This window comes from Tachysurus fulvidraco, chromosome 12 (genome assembly GCF_022655615.1).
Source record: "Tachysurus fulvidraco isolate hzauxx_2018 chromosome 12, HZAU_PFXX_2.0, whole genome shotgun sequence".
In the NCBI taxonomy this organism is placed as follows: domain Eukaryota; kingdom Metazoa; phylum Chordata; class Actinopteri; order Siluriformes; family Bagridae; genus Tachysurus; species Tachysurus fulvidraco.
In genome coordinates, this window is record NC_062529.1 from 21,652,688 (window position 1) to 21,669,301 (window position 16,614).

General features: G+C 39.8%; 1 protein-coding gene across 2 annotated transcripts; it reads left to right on the plus strand.

Annotated features, from left to right (window-relative positions):
* Positions 1–8,774: 8,774 nt before the first annotated feature.
* LOC113640507 lies at positions 8,775–10,950 on the plus strand. 2 transcript variants are annotated; one of them, XM_047821206.1, is made up of 3 exons: positions 8,775–8,949; positions 9,281–9,443; positions 9,756–10,950. In XM_047821206.1, exons 2-3 carry the CDS (start codon positions 9,411–9,413, stop codon positions 10,674–10,676), a joined length of 954 nt encoding a protein of 317 aa, XP_047677162.1. In that variant the 5' UTR covers positions 8,775–8,949; positions 9,281–9,410; the 3' UTR covers positions 10,677–10,950. The 2 variants fall into 2 exon arrangements, with proteins under 2 accessions (XP_047677162.1, XP_047677163.1); XM_047821207.1 differs by lacking the exon at positions 8,775–8,949 and having other exon boundaries at positions 9,192–9,443.
* Positions 10,951–16,614: the final 5,664 nt, after the last annotated feature.

Sequence of the window (16,614 nt, forward strand, 5' to 3'; positions counted from 1 at the left end):
GTCTACCGCCCTCCTGGTCCCCTAGGAGACTTCCTGGAAGAAATGGACTCACTGCTTTGTGCTTTCCCTTCCGATAGCTCCCCCCTGACAGTGCTTGGTGACTTCAACCTACCCTCTGACAAGCTACATTCTTCTTCCCTCCTGTCTCTTCTCGACTCTTTCTCCCTCACACTCAACAGCTACATCCCCACACACAAAGGAGGCAATGTCCTGGACCTGGTTTTCACCCGTCCTTCTCCAGCTACAGACGTGGCTGCTACCGCACTCCACGTCTCTGATCATCACCTGGTATCCTTCACCATCACTCTACCTATCTTACCTAAAACTACTTCTCACCCCCTTGCTCTTACTCGCCGCAACCTTCACTCTGTCTCACCTTTATCTGTAGCTTCTGGCACTCTTTCTTCCCTTCCTGATACTGTCTTTTTCCTCACTACCCTTGGACTCAGCCACAGATACTTTCCTCTCATCTCTTTCCACAATTATGGACTTCCTCTGTCCTATGTTCACTAAACCCAAGAAAACTTCTTGTTCTGCTCCTTGGCTTTCAGATGTGCTGTGCAACAATCGAAGAGAGCTAAGATCATCAGAGAGAAAGTGGAAGAAATCACAACTTGATGCAGATCTTGATTTTTACAGAACACTTCTTGTCAAGTTCTCCTCAGATGTGACTTCTGCCAAGACTTCCTTCTACAAGGAAAAGCTTGAAGCTTCCTCACATGACCCTCGGAAATTCCACAACATCATCTCTTCTCTGCTCAACTCCCCGGCTCCACCTTCTTCATCCTTCCTGACTGCAGAAGACTTTGCTTCTTTCTACCAGGAGAAGATTGAGGAAATCTGCCAGACCTTCACTTCAGCCCCGACTGCACTTACATCTCAGAGTATGCATTCCCCTACACCTTCGTTGTCACATTTCTCAACTGTGGCAGCAGAAGAGATTTTACAACTCATCCAGTCCTGCAATCCTACCACCTGCCCATTGGATCCACTCCCGACCACTATGCTCCAGACCATCTCACAAGACCTCTTGCCCTTCATTTCCACTATCGTCAATAGATCCATAGCATCTGGTCAGGTACCAACTACTTTCAAGAGAGCAAGGGTTATTCCCATCCTAAAGAAACCTGCTCTGGATCCATCAGACATCAGTAACTACAGACCGGAAACTCACTTCTCTCATTTCTTTCAAAAATTCTTGAACGCATTGTTTATAATCAACTGTCTGTCTATCTCTCACAGAACAAACTCCAAGATCCCAAACAGTCTGGCTTTAAAGCAGCTCACTCCACAGAGACAGCCCTTTTGGATGTCTCTGAGAAGCTACATACTGCTAGATCAGCCAAACTGTCATCCGTCCTTATCCTCCTTGACCTTTCAGCAGCGTTTGATACAGTCAACCACAAGACTCTCTTATCCACCCTCAAGAGTCTTGGGATTTGCGGATCAGCTTGGGAATGGTTTGCCTCCTACCTGGAAGGACGCTCATATCAGGTAACATGGAGGGGAGTGACATCTGCTCCACGCAGACTCTCCACTGGCATCCCACAGGGCTCAGTACTTGGTCCTCTTCTTTTCTCCCTGTATACTCACTCTCTTGGGGAAGTTATTTCATCACACGGTTCTCTTACCACTGCTATGCTGATGATACACAACTTATCTTCTCTTTCCCACCCTCAGATGCCACAGCTTCTGACCGGATCTCAGCATGTCTGGCAGAAATTTCATCATGGATGACTGCTCATCAGTTAAAGCTCAATCCTAGCAAAACTGAACTGCTGTTCATCCCAGGTGATTCATCCCCAGGTCATGATCTTGCTATATCCTTGTACAACGATCTGATCTCCCCTTCAGCCACAGCTCGCAACCTTGGGGTAACCATGGACATTCAACCTCTTCCTCTCATGTTGCTAATGTGACTCGCTCATGTCGGTTTCTTCTCTACAACATTAGAAGGATTCGGCCATTTTTGTCCACACAGACTGCTCAGGTACTTGTTCAGTCTCTTGTCATTTCTAGACTGGATTACTGCAATGCACTGCTGCCAGGTCTACCTATGAACGCAATCCGTCCTCTGCAAATGATCCAAAATGCAGCTGCCCGGCTTGTTTTCAACCTGCCAAAGTTCTTGCATACCACCCCGCTGCTGCCATCCCTCCACTGGCTTCCGGTAGCTGCACGCATCCGATTCAAAACACTGATGCTGGCCTACAAAGCCAAAAATGGACCAGCTCCCTCTTACCTCAAAGCCCTCATCAATCCTCGCACTGCACCGCGCACCCTCCGATCTACCAGCACTGCTCGACTGGTTCCACCATCTCTCAGGGTAAGAGGCAAGTATACTACAAGACTCTTCTCTGTTCTGGCACCAAGGTGGTGGAATGAACTTCCCCTAGAGGTCCGGACAGCTGAGTTACTGGCTATTTTCAAGCGGCGGTTGAAGACCTACTTATTCAGGAAACACTTCAACTAGCACTTCTTTCCTTATCTTTTGCATTTACAAAAAAAAAAAAAAAAAAAAAAAAACACCTTTGACACTAGTGAATCAGCATTAATGTATTCAATGTTAGAGATTTAAGCACTTATGTACGTCGCTCTGGATAAGGGCGTCTGCCAAATGCTGTAAATGTAAATGTAATGAAGTTCTCACCATAGCTACATTACTTTGTTACTGTACTTAAGTTGAAATTTCACTTATCTGTACTTTACTTCGCTATTTAAATTTATGTCAACTTTCACTTTTACTCCACTACATTTCCTTGATAAAATGTATACTTTTACTCTGTTATATTTCCAATTCATTACTCGCTCCTACAAAATAAAATCTGAAGAAATGTGTGCGACTGCAATAAGGGAGGTTTGGCTAATCACTGCTCCTAGATTGCATTACGCAGCTCCGCACACTGTACGGAGAAGCACAGGCGCGCGCAGCATTCACACGCAGTCATAATAGCTATAATAGCTGAAAGCTGCAAAGACGGCAACCAAAAGTAGTGAAATGTCACTATTCTTATTACCAGAGATGTAGCACAAACAAAGTATTAATGCAAACAATCCATTAAATACTAAATAAAAATAATTTATTGATTTGGTCTTTGTCTTGTGAATATTTTTTTATTAATGGACACACTGTTTGTAGAGAATGCACACACACATGAACTGATTTGATTCAAGACTGGCATCATTACATCATGCAAAAAATTTTGGTGTCCACTTTTGCCATTTAATAATACCATAACTTTTGGCTTACTATGTAGTCATATAATATATAATATAAAACTCTTCTTGTTTTAAATTCTCACTGAGGGCTAAAACCCCTAAAGATGAAACCCTAGAACCACCCCTGCTCTTATACCTACTGAAAATCACTGAAATTTTACTTTTTACTTTTACTTCAAATACTTAAGTACATTAAATATCAGAAAATTACTTTTGATACTTAAGTACAGTAAATATCAGATACTTTAAGACTTTTACTTGAGTAATATTCTAAAAGGTAACTTTCACTTCTACCAAAGTCTTTTTCTAGTACATTACTTGTAGTTTTACTCAAGTATTGTTTTATAGTACTTTATACAACACTGCGCTCTGGATAAGGGCATCTTCCAAATGCTGTAAATGTAAAGCCAACAGCCTCTCAGTAATGGGAAAAGGACAGGAATACCCTTCAGATGGCATCTACATTTTTTTTATTACACCAATACTTTATATTGTTTTATTTTATAAACTATCAGTTTATAAAAATATAATAAGAAGGTAAATAAAGCTTACATCTGACTCTGAGTCTTTGATCAGGAGAGTGGAGATGTTCATATCCTCTTACAGCACATCTATAACTGCCTGCATCCTCACTGCTGACCGACTGCAGACGGACTTCATTGTTCTTGTTGGTCTTTGTGGTTAAATTTCTGCCGGTTTTGTACCAGATGAATGTTGGATCAGTCAGACTGCAGGTGGTTTTACAGGTCAGAACGACTGATTGTCCTTCTGTCACTTCTGCAGGAGCGATCTGAAGATGAAGATCTTAAACAACGAGAGAAACATTAAATCATGAAAGTCGTCCTGAAGCCAGTAGAGCATCTACTTCTAAAAGTCTGCTTTCAAACTGTTTTTCTATCTAAAGTGATTATTCCGGTGTTATTTTCAGTGTTTATAACCTTCTCATCTTTGGAGATTAGTTACTTTTTACTAGCCCCTTAGTGATTGGATCAGAAAAAACACTTTGTACTTTGACAGAAAAACATTGACATACATTCTGACTCTCTGAATCAAGTACAAACCCCTGAAATATTTTTGAATAAAAACATGTTAGAGATCTTTATTGATATGGTAGTAAACTTTTCATTGTATTAGAAAACAACATTTCAAAACAACTAGCAAACCAACAAGCCCACAAAATTAATAAAATACTTTAGGTATGTTTACGGATATTAAAAAATAATAGAATTCAAAATAAAAAAAAAAAAGTGATTGGACACTTAGGATTACTTTGGTTGTCACAGTCAATCTATATTTAACAATATAATCTACTCCTTGTTTTACTAGCCAGCAATGATTGTGTCAAACACCAGTAACACAGATATGACTTAAAAGAGGATCACCAAGCATGCGGACAGGGAGAATAATTAAGCAGAACCATCTTCTTTGGATGAACCATTAACCAAGGTGCAATTTATCAACCTCAGAAATTAGAAAGCAAGGTAAATTTTGCAAAACAAACTTCATAGAAAGACAGCGGCTTCCGAAAAAATTATTTCAGATGACTCCTCTTGGCACTGGGATGGATCTGATGGTGGAGTGTTTGTGTGGAGAAAGCCAGGAGCTATATGTGGTTGAAATGACAGTAAAATCTTCTTGACTTGAATCCTGTCTTTCAATTTACTGTTTAATCCACACCTAGAAAAAATGGCAATTCTGAATCCACAGCAGCTCAAGCAGGTAAGAAATGTAAATTATTTTATTAGCAATTCAACTTTTTTATTTACTATCTAATGTGTATTTACTAATTTATATGTAACTCATCTGCTATATAATGTTGTCTATACGATGTTAATCCCTTAGAGAGGAAATGTTAAATGAGAAGAAACCGCTTAATTTTAAATTAACATATAAAAGATAAATGAAGTTGAAGGAAAAAGCATGAAATTAAGACTGTCATACAATAATAAAACTTATATGTGTGTGTGTGTGTGTGTGTGTGTGTGTGTGTGTGTGTGTGTGTGTGTGTGTGTGTGTGTGTGTGTGTGTGTGTGTGTGTGTGTGTGTGTGTGTGTTTGTGTAGGTACAGTATATATGTGTGTGTGTGTGTGTGTGTGTGTGTGTGTGTGTGTGTGTGTGTGTGTGTGTGTGTGTGTGTGTGTGTGTGTGTGTGTGTGTGTGTGTGTGTGTGTAGGTATATATGTGTGTGTCCACTGCATGTGAAAAATAGACTTTACAATCTAAGTGTGACATTCATATAAAGGGAAAAAAATTCTATCTGAATGAAGATGCCTGTATACAATAAAGAGCCAAACAATTATTTTAATGAAACCAAATCTTTGTCAGAATAGCTCTAGAGTTTAGTGTGTTAGTGAGTGTCACTTACTTGTACTGTAGGTAAAAGATAACTAGAGACTGAACTCATGTAGCTATGGTGAGAACTTCATTACAGGACGGCAAGCGAGTTTAGAGAGACTGAAAGAGTGAATGAGAAATTAATCAATCAAGGTAAAAAACTTATTTATAGACAGTAATGGGTTGTTATTGAACAGAGGAACATTGCACAAACAGAGGGATTGTGTTGTTTGAATTCAGATGCCTTCTGTTGAGCCCTTTCATTCATGCCAAAAGCCAGAAATGTAAATGTAAAATGTAAAGGAGCACAAAAGAGAAATTTTCATGTCAGGGTATGTAAAACAGGGTGCACCACCCAAAAGTGAAAACTTCTCTCTCCTGAAGATTTTTCTGTGCTAGAAATCTTTACAAATCATTGTGACTGACACTGAAGACTCTTTTTACCATCCAGCATGTTCTATAAATGTCTGCTAACAAAAAATAATGTTATAATTTTATGATCAAACAATTAATGAGCAAACAATCTCATTCTTCAGCAAACAATACAGCAGCAGACATTAGAGACTGAGCTGAATTGTTTTAAATAGCAAAATAGGCTTAATGGAACAGTTTGGAGAATTTGTTTTGACCTCTCCATCATTGTCCAGCTCCAACCTATTGTTCTGCTATACTGCACTTTCATACTGTAAACTGTGAGAATTTGCACTTAACCATATTTGCACATTCTAATGTTTCTTTTTTAATATTTAATCTTCTTATTTCTTATTTCTTATTTATTTATTTATTTATTTATTTATTTATTTATTTATTTATTTATTTATTTATTAATTATTATTCATGCTCAATTTTTCATAGAATCTAACCACAGGGGTTGCAAGCCAGGTTGCCATAATGTGAGACATATCTGTTTCTTTTCTACAACATTTAAAAATTAAAATTGATTTGTGTAGCACTTTTAACAATTGACATAGCCTTAAAGCAGCTTTTTCAGAACATAAACATAAAACCAAAGGTTAATATAAAGATTAATATAATACAAAAATTCTAGATTAATATTAGATATATTTAAATGTCTTTGTATTTATCCCTAATGAGCAAGTCTGAGGTGACTCAGGTGACTGTGGTGAGGAAAAACTCCCGTAGATGTTCCATTAAACCTTGAGAGGAGCCATATTCAAGGGAGAACTCATCCTCATCTGGGTGACACTGGAGAGTGTGATTATAAATATACAGTCTGACAAATGTTGAATTGATGAGGAGGTTGTTGTCCTCAAAGACCACATGGAGTTGGCATCTCCTATTAGTATGTCCGAATACTTCATGAAGCAGAGTCCAACTGGAGCTGGTAAATCTCTAAATGTCTTGGGATTCTCACATCCTCATCTCAGTGAAGGTCCAAAATCTTCATGGCACGGAAGACAGTCTGAGCTGGTACAATTTCTGGATGGCTCGGGATGCGTAGAGAGACAGAAGCAGTGGAGAGGAGTTAGTGTAGCTCCGGTTCATAATATTAGCACTAGATGCATTGCAAGCACTAGATGTGAATATATTAGAGCACAATATTATGGGAAGTATTATGTGTATGCCTGACTAAAGAGGTAAGTGTTTAATGTACATTTAATCTGGGAAAGTGTGTCTGAGCCCCGAACACTATCAGGAAGAGTATTCCAAATTTTGGGAGCTAAATAAGAAAACACCATACCACCTTTAGTAGACTTAGATATTCTGTGAACTACCAGAATTCCTAAGTTTTGTGATCTGAGAGAGCGTAAAGGATTGTAACGTGTTAGAAGACTACAGTAGTTAGATACATGGGAACTAAACCATTAAGGGCCTTTTACGTAAGTAGCATCAGTTTGTAATCAATTCTAAACTTAACAGGTAGCCAGTGTAAAGATGATAAAATTGGGGTTATATGGTCATACTTTCTTGTCCTAGTGAGAACTCTATCAGCTGCATTTTGGACTAACTGTAGCCTATTTATTAAAGATGCAGGACAACCACCTAGTAATGCATTACAATAGTCCAGTCTAGAGGTCATGGACCAGCATGAACTAGCTTATCAGCATCAGATAATGATAGGATGTTTCTTAGCTTGGCAAAATTTCTAAGGTGGAAGAAGGCTGTTTTTGTAATATAAGTGATATGATGTTAAAAGACAGGTTGCTGTCTAATATAACACCCAGGTCTTTCACTGTCGAGCTACTAGTTACAGAACATCCCTCAAAATGGAAGTTGAATTGTGAGAGATCCTTTGTACTAGTTTTTGGACCGATAAGTAGTATCAGAAGTATTTACATCAGTAGTATCTTATCAGAATTTACCAACAGAAAATTACAGGTCATCCAATCATTTATTTATTTAATGCACTCAGTTAATTTAAACTATTTAGATATTTCATCTTGTTTTTATGAGATACATTACTGGGTTTCTTCAGCATAACAATGAAAACTAATTCCATGCCTTCTAATAATGTTCCCTAATGGAAGCATGTATATCGAAAAAAGCAGAGGTCCTATAACTGATCCTTGAGGGACCCCATAATTAACTGGCAATAATCTGGAGGATTCACCATTTAATTCTACAAAATGGTATTGATCAGACAGGTAGGATCTAAACCAACTTAAAGCCTGTCCATGAATACCTGTGTAACTTGGACAATTTAGCTATTTCATCTTTTTTTGATTAGATATATCACTGGGTTTCATCAGCATAACAATGGAAACTAATCCCTTGTCTTTTAATGATGTTTCTTAAGTGATGCATGTACAGTATATTGAGAAAAGCAGAGGTCCTAGAACTGATCAATAAGGAACCCCATAATTAACTGGAATTACTGTAATCTGGAGGATTAACCATTTAATTCTACAAAGTGGTATTGATCAGACAGGTAGGATATAAACCAACTTAAAGCCTGTACCTGTAGTAATAAGTTTATCTAGCTCTTCCTGTCCTGTACTAGTAAGTATAGGACAGGACTGTAGTTGTGAGTGTAGAGCCTCCGGTGAGACTGGGTCACGAGATGCTGTCAAGGGTTGAACATCAGCTATTTTTCAATTGAATCTTTTAATTTTTAGTGAAGAATCTCATAAAATCCTCACTACTAAACTATGATAGAATAGTGTGTTCAGATCTGTTTGTTTTTTTGTTTTTTTTTAATCTAGCCACTGTGCTAAATAAAAACCTGCGATTGTTTTGTTTTTTTTCTATGGGTTTGCTCAGATGCTCAGCCCTAGCAGCTTTTATATGCAATTTGTACTCTTCAAATGAACCAGAATGCAGCTGTGACTTGTTTTTAACATGAAGAGGTTCTTATACACCACCCTACTGCTGTGTGCAATCCACTGGCTTCCTGTAGCTGCATGTACGAAAAAGCTGCCTATCTTCAAACAACAGGTAAACACCTACATCTTCTTGAAACACTTAAATCAGTGCTGATTTACCTGTTTTTCTTTTTATGTATTTAAAGAAAAATGGCTCCCATCAAAGTTCTAGGTCGATGGTTTCCTAAGTCTTTAATGTTTTATTCACTGATAAAAACTTCAAAAAACTTTTGTACTTCACTCTGGATAAGAACGTTGTGCCAAAAGCTGTAAATGTAAATGTTAATGTAAATGAAAAATCACTCTTACTCTTTGTGTGTAGACTATGTTCTTTCTTCTGCTGTGTCAGTCTATTGGCAGACAGGCTTTACCTCACCACAGACCTTAAGTTTCCATTTCCACAGAATGTTCGTCTGGGAGGGGACAGAACACACGATATAAAGGCAGTGTTGGTAGGATGACAGACACCGTTCACCTGACGAACCATTCACCTGAAGGACCATTCACCTGGCCGCCTGATCCACACTCTGAAAAATGGCAAATGCAAATCCAGAGCAACCTGAAGAGGTACGATCTAAAATATAAAAACAAATCACAACCAATTTAACTTATTTATGTTACAATGTTAATGTTAATATGCTATTAAATGTTTATACTGTTTTATATATACTATAGATACTATATAATAGCCATTCATGTTACATTCCACATACTGTTATAATATAATATATAATATATATAACATTTATATATTATATATTATATTATATTATATATAATATAATATATAATATATAAATGTTATATGAAATCACAATTGAAAAAAAAATTTTTATGTGCATAAATTATTTTTATAGTGAATGTTGTATATCTTTGTAGTTTACCATCCAACAAAGAAAGAATCCACGTGGAAAAAGGGAGAACTACATCACAGGGCAGCATGTGAGTTTAGAGAGACTGAGAGAGCAAATGCAGATAGTGATCCCGCAGGATCCCATGATGACATACATAATGAAGGAGATCCCACCCTACCCAACTCCAGTTGTATTTTGGGTTTCAGATGTAGCCCATGTTACTGCAGAGACAGGATTCAGGGGGATAATGGAGTCTGGGCAGTTCAGACCTCCTAATAGTGAGTTCTCATGGTGGGGCTTAAAAATTAATGAAGAGGAGATAAGAGCAGCAGAGACAATGTACATAGAGACTAATTTCCCAAATGAAGCACTAGAGCTGAATGAACAGAAGCCGTTCCTGGAGAATTTCACCACATCACCTGTCTTCAAACTAGAGAAATCCCGCTACGGCAATTATCGCTTCACTTTTCCTCTCACTGATCTGATGCAGTGGTATAAAGAACAGAACTGTGGAGGAGAAGAGCCGGTTCTCAGGGTATACAAGACCATCACCTACAAACAGAAAATTGTGTACGCTGTGCTGATTCACAGTCCTGAGGATAACAAGCGTTTTGGAGAATATCCTCTTCTTGAAGCGAGTGAGTGGGTTCGTTATCAGGATGGAAAGATCATCTGGAAAGCACAAGCCATTTGTGAAACCCACTGGTATAAATTTGTTTCAGGAAACGGACAAAAGCTGAAATCTCATGAATTTTATGTCTGGGATCAGGTTAGTTTACTCTTTCACCTACCAAATCCTAAAGCCCTGAAAGTCCCCAGAAAAGGACTTATAGAAGCTCTCGAGGCCTGTAAACTTGATGAGATAGATCTCTCAAAGTACAACGGTCCTAAAAGCAAAGAGGAACGCTACATAGAAGCAAAGGAGGAAGTGAATAAATTGAAATGAGAATTGAAAGAGGAGAAGAAAGAAGAAAAGGAAGAAGAACAAGAGGATGAAGATGAAGCAAGACCGTGAAATATATTCATAGGTGATATTTTGTAGTAACTGGTCATGCTACAATACAAAATGTTCATATCTAACCTAGAAATGTTTTAATTATTACACTTTTTTAATGCTTCTAATCATTTTAATTCTTAAAAATGAGAATCTTTTAAAAATAATCTCATGATTTTTAATTTCTCTGATTCTTATTCTTGATGTTATCTTTTTGTTGATGATGTAATCTATGTTAATCAAAGCAGGAGAAAAATAAAAAAGTTATTTTAGATCATAACAGTCTCATTGAATTCATTTTGTTATTTTATTAAGTTAAAAAACATAGTTTAAAATCACTATGTACTTCACGTAGTCAAATTTGCCATTGGTGTAGGAGCACTGCATGTTTTGAGGGGTGTTTGTATATGTCTGCGACATAGAATCCTAATCCAAATCTAACAGCAGTGTAATTAGATTGATTAAAGGTGTTGAATCTATGAAAAACAATATAATCTTGTAGAAATAGAATTGTTTTAGAGCACGTTATAAGTTTGATTGAGATCAGCACAGTGAAAAATCTAACACGATTATCCCAAAAACCCAACGATTCATCAGCTAAAATGGCTCATCAGTTTAAATTAACATGTCAATCTTGTGTCTCACTGAATATCCTGATCACACAGTAATTTCAGATACATTTGACAAATCTCTATAGACAAAAATCCTTTCTTTTATCAGTAGACCATTAAATATGTTTTACATCACTGCAAATTACTCAAATTTATGCAGTAAAACAGGCAAGAATCCCAGCAGACTGTTGAGAATATAGCAGTGATGGCAGATATGTATACTAATTGTAGTATAAAACAAACATACTTTATTGGAAACTTTAAAACACACAACACAGATAAACAGTAGCAAATAAAACAAAACAAAGAAAAGTACAAGGGCAAACAGGAACAATGACATGGAACAGGTCTTGACACATCGCCCTCTGGTGGTCTGTTAGGGAAATTCCTGGCACTTTGTCTCTTCCTACTGTTCATTACAGATCCTGCATAAAGAAGGAAAAAATTTACTATTATTATTATTATTATTATTATTATTATTATTATTATTATTATTATTAAATACATTGTGTGCTATTACTTCAAGTAATTATCCCATATTACTAAGGAAGTACTATCAGCTTTATTATATTTAGTTGATGTGATCAAAGCTAGGAAATACAACCTGTGAAGAAACTGACGAAAGGCCAAAGCTCAGTGTAGGTCATCAGGTATTAATCTGACAATGGACTTTTAGACTGGGTTTTTAGTTAGTTTGTATCTCTACCTTTTTGCTGGCTTCATGTAAGCAATTTAGCTGAACTATTAATAGTGGATTTAGCAAAATTAATAAATTATTTTGATGTTTTTTATTCTTTCCTTTTGTCCATTTCCTGGTTAATGAACATGCAGGGATTCATGCAGGGTTTTCATGCAAGAAAGAAAGTGAAGAAAGGCTTACGATAAGCCAAGAAGTAGGACCCGTGTTAATTTACTGAAAGATCAACTTTCCAGTGCTGGAGAGAACTGAAGGAGCAGGAAGTTGGCCACATATTCACAGATTGGAGTTTCCTGAGTCAATAACTCCTGATCTAAATGCTGTTACTACACAAATAACACCTCTTTTCTATCGTAGTAATGTAGAGAGGCAGCTACATTACTACGATAGTACTACTACGGTAGTAACAGCGTTTAGCTCAGGAGTTATTGATTCGGGAAACTCCAAACTGTGAATATGTGGCCAACTTTACTTGATGCCGAGGCGCTTTTTTCCTTCTCGATAGGTGAGTAACGTTGGTTTTGCTTTGTTACACAAAACTAATATATGCTGTCCTTTGCATGATTATGCTTGTGTGTCATTTTTGCTTGTTTGTTTATCTTCAACCGTATTGTTCTTCCCTTCAGCTATGATAAAGACACATTTCTTTCCATTAGTTGCCTGGGTTATGTATGCATGTGTGGGCGGAGCTATCAATACAGGGGTGGGACCCATTTGGGTTAGAGGCATGTTTGTTTTGGTGATTTTATATGTCAACATTGGCTTTCAAACAACGGAGACCCTGCATTTAACATGAAGAAGTTCTCATACACCTACTGCTGTGCTCCATCCACTGGCTTCTGGTAGCTGCGTGTCCGAGCAGTTGGCTATCTTAAAAGAACCGGTAAACATCTACCTTTTCCTGAAACACAAATGATTTTCCCTGTTTTTTATGTATATAAAGAAAAAGTGCTCCCATCAGAGTTCTAGTCTGTAATGCAGGGCTATCAAGTGTCACGCATTGAGTGTGACAGTCACTCATGTTGGTCTTTTCACACTCTCTCCCACCACACATCGTATTTCTCACACAGAAAAACTTTTTGACTATTTATCATATATTTAATATGCCTCAGCGCTGAAAATGTATCTGTCCGCATGCTGTCTCTATGGAACCAGGCAGGAATCAAGCGCGTCTCAGTTCTTAGTCGAGCCTGACACATCAGCCAATCAAATAAAAGAGGCTACACAATAGCCAATCAGAAAATAGCGCTATCTGGGTAAGATTTAATGCAACAACAAATGAAAAATTAGAGAGGGTATTTTTGATGGTTGTTTTGAACAAAACCTCAACACGAAACAGCTTGTCTCTGGACGGGACATTGTCCTCAATCATGACCCTAAAATGTCTGGGCTTGAGCTGAACTGTTTTAAATGGGAGCAACATTACAAATGATAAAAGAGTCCAAAAAAGCAACAATCACTTACAATAAACAACACCAGTCATAATCTCTCTCTCTCTCTCTCTCTCTCTCCCTCTCTCTCTCTCTCTCTCTCTCTCACACACACACACACACACACACACACAGACACACAGACACACACACACACACACAAATTAAGAAATGGAAATTAAACAAATACTTTGGATTTGGACAAATGGTTAAATTGCGGATAGTGATCCTTACCAAACACAACTCCCCGTTGTTGTTCTTGTTGTTCTTGTTGTTGTTTTGTTTTGTTTTTTAATTAATTAATTTATTTATTTATTTATTTATTTATTTATTTATTTATCTATTTTTTTATTTAGGGGGGGTGGAGATGTCAAGTTTGCCTGTCATCAAAACTTGATAGCCCTGGTAATGTATTATTCGTTGTTAGAGACTTCAAAAAAGGTTTGTACGTCACTCTGGATAAGAACATTTGCCAAATTCCATAAATGTAAATATAAATGTAAATATAAATGTAAATGTAAATGAAACTGACTCTTTGTGTGTAGATTATGTCATTTCTTCTACTGTGTTTGTCTATTAGCAGGCAAGCTTTACCTCACCACAGTCCTTAAGTTTCCATTTCCACAGAATGTTTGTCTGTGAGGGGACAGAACACACAACATACTGTAAAGGTAGTGTTGGTAGGATGACATAATTATAATAAATTTGTTTCCTATAAGTTTCTATTTACAGTAAAAGGTGTATTTACAATAAAGATGCACTGATACAATTTACTGCTAAAATACAACACTGTATATATTTACTGACATTGTTTTAAAAAGTCCTGTAAGTTTCGTGTTTTTCTTTAAATATAATTTCCAAAAAAACAAGGAAATAGCATAAGCTCTAAGATTGAAGAAAAAATCTGTTCTTCAACAAATGTGAGAAATAATGTATATCCATTCATGTATTGTTCAGACCACTGCTGGGTCACCGGGAACCTGGAACCTAACCCATGGCAGTCTGCCAGTCTATGGCAGCACGGCGGCTTCAATCATGGGGTTCCCAAGTTGAGTTAGCGGAGGCGGAGCAAGAGACGGGTGTTCCCCTTTCTCTTGCCCTCTCCCCTGACTCCGATCGCTCGGTTTCGCGTTCGGGAGCTTGCGCTGCGGTTTCTCCCAACCCGGAAGAAAGCATACTGCTTTCCGCGTCCGGCTCTGAGGAACTCGATGTCGAAAGGGAGGGGCTTTCCACCTCAGAACGGCCGACGCAATCAGTCGCGTTCGAGGAGCTCCTCGAGGTAATAACTCGGGCTGTTGAGAAGCTGAATTTAGTTTGGCCTGAGGAGGTAGATGGTGTCACCCATTCTAAGCTGGACGACGGTTTTCTCACTTCAGGCCGTCAGCCACCTGCATGCAGGCGTCTGCCATTTCTTCCATACTGAGGTATTGAGGTCTTGGAAAAATCCCTTTTCGGCGCGTGTATTTTCTCCAGCCATGTCAGACTATTCAGCCATTATGGGGCTTGAAGACCATGGGTATAGAACGATGCCGAGGGTTGAAGAGACGCTGGCCAGTTATATCTCCCCTGCACCGCCCGCATGGAGAAAACCTGCCCTTCCATCCAAGCCATGTAGGATTGCCATTGTGGGTAAGGCCTATGAGGCAGCGGGTCAAGCGGGTGCAGCACTGCACACCATGGCGGTCTTGCAGGCCTACCAGGCTGATCTGCTAGCAGAGCTGGATGGCGGTGAAGGGCTGGGACCTTAGGCGGTGTCCGAGCTCTGCCGCGCCACTGATCTCGCGCTCCGTGCCACGAAGCAGACGGCCCGCTCTATAGGCCGTACTATGGCTGCGCTGGTTGCCACGGAGAGGCACTTGTGGCTTAATTTGACGGGCATAAGGGAGAAGGATAAGTCCTTTCTCCTGGACGCCCCAGTTTCACCTCAGGGCGTGTTCGGCGACGCAGTTAGTACTGTCGTCGACAGGCATCAGGAGGTGAAAATGCCAGTCAGCGGCGTTCAAGGAGTTTCTCCCTCGCCGCGGGGAGCAGCCTGGGCCATCATCTAGCCGCCCCCCCTCTTCTAGCTCACTCAGGGCAGTGAGAAGAGCTAGTGTGGCAGCCCGTGCCCCCCCGTCTAAAACCAGGGAGGCCGGTTCACATGCCTGGGCCCATACCCGTCCGGTGAGAGAGGACCTTAGGTCTGTTATCTCAGCCAAGCGGGCCACGAAGGAGTCTTGATGCCCGAGGGCAGGGGCTCCTGGGAGCACCCTATTCAGAGACGCTCCCCCTACTGCCAGCCCCGCCGCCTTTGTCGTTTCGGGGGGCAGTGGGGCCTGGGTCGGCTCCCCTTTCTTGTGCGGATCTTCCCAGGTTCGCGCCTGCCGGTGCGCTGTTTCAGGGCGCACGGGAGGTCTGCACAAGTTTGACACCACTGTCTGGCAGCGTGGAAACTTCTGCCAGGGGTGTCTCAGTGGGTCCTGAATACTGTAGAAAGGGGGTACAGGATCCAGTTTTCCTACCGTCCTCTGTGTTTTCAGGGTGTGTTGCCCACAATGTGGGCGGGCACCAGGCGGTGTTACTCCGGGAGGAACTCCTCTCACTTCTGGAGAAAGGGGCCATAGAGCATGTTCCCCTCCCAGAGCGGGACTCCGGCTTTTACAGCCGATATTTTGTTGTTCCCAAGAAGGACGGGGGGCTGCGTCCGATTCTGGACCTGCGGGCTCTGAACTGTACTCTGAAGACTTACAAGTTCAAGAAGCTCACGCTGAAGATGATTGTGTCCCAGATCAGATCTGGTTTGTCACGATCGACCTCAAGGATGCTTATTTCCACATAAGCATTCTGCCGGAGCACAGGAAGTTCCTCAGGTTTGCTTTCGGGGGCGAAACGTACCAGTATCGTGTCCTTCCTTTTGGCCTTGCCCTTTCACCACGCACGTTCACGAAGTGCATGGATGCTTCCCTGGCACCATTGCGTCTCCAGGGCATCCGTGTACTGAACTACCTGGACGACTGGCTCATTCTGGCCCAGTCGGAGGCTATGGCAGCCAGGCATCAAGATGCTGTGCTTGCCCACATGAGGTCCTTAGGACTCAGGCTGAACCCAGGAAAGTGTGTGCTTTCTCCTTCTCAGAGAACCACCTTTCTGGGGGTGGTTTGGGACTCCACCAC

Excerpts from the sequence above, each read along its gene's own strand:
- LOC113640507 (XM_047821206.1), top strand. The coding sequence starts at position 9,411 with ATGGCAAATGCAAATCCAGAGCAACCTGAAGAG. Across the intron at positions 9,444-9,755 it reads ATCCAGAGCAACCTGAAGAG|TTTACCATCCAACAAAGAAA; the intron begins GTACGATCTAAA and ends ATATCTTTGTAG.